Source organism: Oryza glaberrima, chromosome 3 (assembly GCF_000147395.1).
Source record: "Oryza glaberrima chromosome 3, OglaRS2, whole genome shotgun sequence".
NCBI classification, from domain to species: domain Eukaryota; kingdom Viridiplantae; phylum Streptophyta; class Magnoliopsida; order Poales; family Poaceae; genus Oryza; species Oryza glaberrima.
Genome location: NC_068328.1, coordinates 17,090,268 through 17,096,740, shown reverse-complemented (window position 1 = coordinate 17,096,740; position 6,473 = coordinate 17,090,268). Strand labels below are relative to the sequence as shown.

At 41.0% G+C, this 6,473-nt stretch overlaps 1 protein-coding gene across 1 annotated transcript; it reads left to right on the top strand.

The window, feature by feature from the left end:
- Positions 1-217: 217 nt before the first annotated feature.
- Positions 218-3,365, top strand: LOC127767059 (probable uridine nucleosidase 2). Its single transcript, XM_052292274.1, has 9 exons — positions 218-421; positions 518-633; positions 778-837; positions 1,183-1,368; positions 1,468-1,572; positions 1,676-1,772; positions 2,107-2,214; positions 2,360-2,495; positions 3,014-3,365. Exons 1-9 carry the CDS (start codon positions 373-375, stop codon positions 3,123-3,125), a joined length of 969 nt encoding a protein of 322 aa, XP_052148234.1. The 5' UTR covers positions 218-372; the 3' UTR covers positions 3,126-3,365.
- The last annotated feature ends 3,108 nt before the right edge of the window (positions 3,366-6,473 follow it).

The window sequence follows — 6,473 nt, the reverse complement described above, 5'->3', positions numbered from 1 at the left end:
ACGGTCAAACGTTGAGCACATAAACTAGGATTTTTTTTTTGGACGGAGGGAGTAGTTAAATTTGGCTAATTTGAATTGTAATATGGTGAGATAAATTGTACTAGCAGTGATCCAAACAAGTACAAGTAGCGCATCATTATCATCATCATCATCGGTGTGTCGTGACTTGCGTTCGTCGGTGTGTACGCTACTGGACTATATACTGGTTCGGATCGTATCAAAATCAATCCTTTCTCGTGCACACACTCATGAATCATCGCTCACTCAAACAGCCTTGCCTCCTCCTGTTGAGTTGACCCGATCCCATCCGGTGTTATCCATCCCTTCCCTGATCCCCCATCCATCGCCGCCGCCGCCGCCGCCGTGGAGACGATGACGACGACGAAGAAGAAGCTCGTCATCGACACCGACCCGGGAATCGGTCCGCTCGTCCTCTTCGTCGCATCCTTCTCTGTATTTCTTGTTCGATTCGCCTCGCTCGCTCGCTGACGGCGCGCGCGCGCGCGCACGCACGCAGATGACGCCATGGCCATCTTCGTGGCGCTGAGGTCGCCGGAGGTGGAGCTGCTGGGCCTCACCACCATCTTCGGCAACGTCTACACCACCCTCGCCACCCGCAACGCCCTCCACCTGGTTGGGTTTGCTTCCCTATCCATCTTGATTTTTTTGGGAATACATATCCATCTTAATTTGATCTTACCCATCCCCAACCACCCCCAACCTGTTTCTGCATCATCATCTTCATCTAACACTACTGTTGTTTTTGTTTTGTTTCAGCTGGAGGCTGTTGGGAGGACTGACATCCCCGTGGCAGAGGGATCCCATGTAACAATCAAGGTCTCACAATGCCACCTCCCATTGCAATCTACTACCACCTGTTCTTTCTTCTCTGCAGCATAATCGATCAGATTGTAGGCTTGTTCTTTCTTCTCTGCAGCATAATCGATCAGATAGCATAATCGATCAGATTGTAGGCTTGTTCTTTCTTCTCTGCAGCATAATCGATCAGATTGTAAGCTTTGAAAATGATTAGTGATTACTCCATATGTAACCTTAGCAAGGGGAAGGGCGTGCCAATTTGATTAGCTTGTAATATAGTACAATTCAGTTCAGTTTGCCTGCTGCATCAATCCTAGCTAACAAGTGGTAATCTTATTTGATTTCGCTGTCCACGGCACAAAGAAAGCCACCAAGCTACGGATTGCGAGCTTTGTTCATGGCTCGGATGGTCTAGGAAATCAGAACTTTCCTCCGCCAACTGGGAAGCCCTTAGATCAATCGGCCGCCGCGTTTCTTGTCAAGCAGGCAAATCTGTACCCTGGACAAGTTACTGTGGTTGCCCTTGGTCCACTTACCAACCTAGCTTTGGTATGCTTTTCTTTCCTCTATACTACTATGTGCTTGCCCACCTTACTTTTTTTCCTTTAAGAAAAACTGTGCAAACTATTTACATGTCTCGTTTCCTAGGCTATAGAACTTGATCCTTCTTTCCCGAAGAAGATTGGGCAGATTGTGATCCTTGGTGGTGCGTATTCAGTTAATGGAAATGTCAACCCTGCAGCTGAGGCAAATGTGAGGGAGGCTCTATTTTTTCTCTGAAATGGAACAGTTTCTATTCCTTTCTGGTAACATGTTCATGGTCCTGCTTACTGATGGAATATGTTTATATTAACAGATATTTGGTGACCCTGACGCAGCTGATATAGTTTTCACCTCCGGTGCTGATATTTTGGCTGTGGGAATAAATATTACACACCAAGTAGTTCTTTCTGGTAATTCTTGCTGTGCTTGCGATTGATTTTGTCAAATATCTGCTTCACTGAGCTCTGTTAAGATATGTGACTATGCCTTTTATTTTCATCTAACTTTTTAATTTCCAGTATTGTGTCAGAGCTGATCTGTACTGTTAGTATGCAAGCTAACTACTTTTATTTTGGCATTGAGCAGTTAGGTTGTTTTTAGCAGCAATATTGTAATTGTTGCTTGGTATCATTTACATGGATGCATCAGATCAGTTTGAATCTATAAGATGATTAGAAGTTGAGTACTTCAGCGCAACACAAGAACTTTCATAATTTGACAAGAACCTACCTCTTATTGCTGCAGATGCTGACCGGGAAAAGCTTGAACAGTCTGATAGCAAATATGCCCGATACTTGAGCAAGATCCTGGGTCTTTATTATGATTACCACAAGGACGCCTACTTCATAAAAGGTCAGTGCCTAGCATCATGCAAGTTCATCGCGAAAAAAAGGTTGCACAGTCTGTAAAAACTTACGTGAAGAGGGGACGGATCAGACACCAAGCAATTCTCCAAAGCAGAATATTAGTGACAGACATTGTGTGTCGAAAATTACAGGAGTGTATCTTCACGATCCAGCAACACTTATTGCTGCGGTAGATCCGTCGCTGATGACTTACACGGAAGGTGTAGTGAGGGTGCAGACGGATGGCATCACAAAGGGTCTCACAGTTTTCGACACAACCAAGAAAAGGTTAGGCCTATACCATATTGCTGTAATTCTTGTCCAAAGTTCAATGAGTAGTCTTAGTGTCATTATATCCACAACAGTTATACAGCTATTAATGCCTATCAGCACTGTTGCTTATCCAGCAACAACCAGCCTCATCTTTTCGCTTGTGCTTATGCTTCAAAATTTGAATTTTCTATCTTAAATTTGAAGTTGATTTTGAGGTTTTTTCATCGAAGTTTATCTTTCAGCCTTTGCTTTTAGATCGTTAAGAACATGTATATAAAAAAAATTACAAATTATTTTTTGTTTGCAAATATGATGTTTTGCTTATGCCCCTAATAAGCGAAACGATGGGGCTGCAACAACATGTGATTAGCCTTTGTTGCTGCAACAACCTCCAACTGAACCTTGTTTTGTAGTACCACGTACCCTACGAAAACCACATTGATGAAATCAATAAGCATTGCCTTCAAATCCCCTTTGCTTGAATGTGTAATGTGTTCCTACTCCTATATTTATCGATTCGGAATTCGCTGCAGGTATGGGGAGATAACTGCGTGGACCGGTAAGCCAACCGTGAAGGTTGCTGTGACCGTTGATGCTCCTGCCGTTGTGGAGATGATCATGCAGAGGCTTACGACGGATGATTAGCAGCAGCAGCAGCAGCAGCAGCAAGCAAGCAGCCAAGGGAAAAACGCTGCCTTTGTCTTGTTGAACCTGTCTGATCTTATAAAGAATAGACAATGCTGTATATCCTAAATTCTGAAGAATTTGCTTTACATGATTCGTCGTCGAGGTTGATCAACATCACACAGAACTAGCTAGAAACAGCCCGATGCACTGTACTCCACTGCCAAGTTAATGTAATATAACTGATTCAGAGGTTGACAATCCATTTCAATTCTATGGCAGAATTCATACTACAAAGAGTAAATTTCAGAAAGCTAAAATTGTCCATCTGTGGCGCCTATTCTGCATCAAAATCTAAAGTCCGCCTCACATACTCCAATTGTTCAAAAAAAAAAAAAAGATGCACCACAAAACAACGATAAACATCTTTGACCCATAAGATCCACTTAAACATTCAAATTCACAGCACAAAGAAACTCGAGCACGCCCCTTTTAACTGTTCATACTAGAGCACACTGGACATGTGTTTTTAGACAGATGAACGAACGAATTCACTAAAACTTAATAGCAATGCTTCACTGAGCATACTTGGGATGATCAGAATGATGGTCTTATAGCATAACAGGACTTGCTTCACAAATCGAACGATGGATGAGTTGGAATTTTAGGACTTGCTTCACAAATCGAACGATGGATGAGTTGGAATTTTACAACTCCAGTGAATGCACACTTGTTTGCTTCTCACTTCTCAAACATCAATTAGATAGTTATAAAAACTCTAAAAAAAATGAAAACATTTATATACAAGGCAAGCAACAGTGGTGTCACACAAGAGTCCATACTTTCTGTCATTTCATCTTCCGTGGCAATAGCGCTATAGATTAGCCAGGGGTACCAGTTTATAACATACTAGACATTTTGCGCGCAACACGCGCCCTATCAGGAGTCCAACAAAGGGGTACCATTAAGCATGTTGTGGGCGAATAAAATTAAAGATCCACACTCTCACTGAACAACAAAGCATCAGAATTAACCATAAGACATAATCATTACTCTCATAGTGAGGGCATGACAAAATAGTAGCTGTTTAAATGACAGCATGTTTAAATACAGGGAGCATTGGTTACCAACGTTTTTCTTAACCAATGCCATTACAGAGTAAATGGTTCACTTCTAGCACTACATAGCTAGTGCACAGCATAATTTATTTTATAGAAACATTGGATGAAGGTAGACAACTGCATTTAGATCACAATAATCTTTGATACCTTGGTTGACACTAAAACTTTTCATCATATCATACATAAAAAATCAACAGATCTCTCGAGATCACAAACACAGATTAGATGGCATTCTACTATAAATCTTTTTTTTTGGAGATACTTTAAATCGTCACTGGGAGAAAAAAACATAGATTTCTATGATAAATAGAGTGAATATTGTGTTGAAGTTATGCAAACAAAATTACCAGAATAACATCTAAGCACAGAAACATGTCCTTTTCAATTCTTGCAAGACAACTTCTGTAATCAGCAATTTGCACAGTAGTATCGCAAATACAGAGAACATTGTATTGCAGTTATACACAGAAATAACCAGCAAAGCTTCTAAGCATAGATAAACAGGCATTTTCAATGTTGTAAGAAAATTTTCGTGATCAGAAAGCTAATAGATGCATAAAGACGAATTTCGTGATCAGAAAGAGCCATATAGGCTCATGCTTTGTATTATCTCAATTCAGAAAGACAACCAGGATTATAGATGCAGGACCCAAAAGAAATGGCATGTAAGAATTAAACGATCTGAACACCTCTAGCCAATAGTGAACCCATGGCCCGCTGTTTAAATCATTTAAGATTTAACAGCAAATCCAGCTCCTTAAGCACCATAATCTAATCAAACTAAAAAAAAAGGAAAAATAAAATGAACAAAGAATGGCATTTCTGCCTGTTGCTCCATGCTATCGCCAATGTATAATCTCCTTGCCACCTAAATGTTGCATCCAAACGTGCAATAAATGAGAGGTTACCTGCAAGAATATTGAATTAGTGACTATTCTTTCAATTTGGATGTATTAGTTAATTATCAATGATTTAATATGGGGCTGTATGGCTTTATTTACTTATCATTAAGCTAGAGCTGGAAGATCATAGCTAGAACTAATAATGGCATAGTAGCATCTAGAAAATAAAAGTACCCTATTATTTTCAGAGGAACATTGCTTCTGCTCTATTACAACTGACTCTTCTGGAGTGGATCTTTGTAATAATTGGCTGTAGTTCTTTTTGAGCAAAGGCCGGGATATTATATTCCATTATCTAAAAAAAATGAGCTAAAGGAATGCAGTAAAAAACCTCTTCATTATGGCAGACCATGCCTGCTGTGGTTACAATGTGATTATAGGAATTAAATTTATCTGGTTGTAGATTCTCGAACTCTTCATCTACAGAACACACAAAGGGCAATTTTCTAAAACCAGATTGGGCGTCACACATTATAGAATTATTTGCACAGTATTGGCCACTTAATGCTGGTGTTTTCCTTGAAAACTCAATCAGGAATCTCAGGGACCATACTGATTTATGAATCACAGGGACAAGCGACGACTGATTGCAATTTGAGAAGTTCTTTAGCTATTGAGGTAGATAGTCACATAAATATTCTAGCCAAAAAAGCAGTTGTCAGCAATCATTATATATGAAATGCATACATCTATAGAACTAACTACAAATGAATATTTTCAATGATGCATTTCATTAGCAATTTTAACTCTTCCCTTGTATTATGAATATCGATCTAACTGCTAATATTAAGGTAGTTTCAAATGTTTAGAGCAAATTAAGTGGAAAGTAGGATCCAAATCTAAATCCTAACAAATCATTCGGGCTTACATTACAGGTCATGCAGGCGTAACTGATAGCTTTAAGATCGCCACATCACCATGCTTGTAGGAAAAACAACGAACACCTTGTAGGCAGGGCATCACACAAAACAACACCTCAAATCTTGGTGGGGAATAGAAATGAAAATCAAATACCAGTGGACGATGGCGTGATGCGATGAGGGCAAGCTTGATGCATCCAGAGAACGGCTAGACGATGGAGACAACTCCTCCTCCCTCTGATGATCAGAAAAAACAGGAGCTTGCCACTGCTCATGGAGCCCCCACATCACTCGAAAATCAAGTCATGCGCCGCCAGACCGACTCCTCGCCTTCGAGAACTCCGTGCCGACGCCATCTTCTCGCAAGCTCGAGGCGTTCGCCTCCTGGGCCCATCGGCCTACACCACCACGCTGGGGACGCCGCCAGCAACCTACTTCAAGTCGACACCGCCGTGCGCTCCTCCTCCCTTCGCCAGATCCGATCGC

Coding starts and splice junctions, on each gene's coding strand:
- LOC127767059 (XM_052292274.1), top strand. CDS start 373: ATGACGACGACGAAGAAGAAGCTCGTCATCGACACCGACCCGGGAATC. Junction 838..1,182: donor GATCCCATGTAACAATCAAG/GTCTCACAATGC, acceptor CACGGCACAAAG/AAAGCCACCAAGCTACGGAT. Junction 2,215..2,359: donor GGACGCCTACTTCATAAAAG/GTCAGTGCCTAG, acceptor CGAAAATTACAG/GAGTGTATCTTCACGATCCA.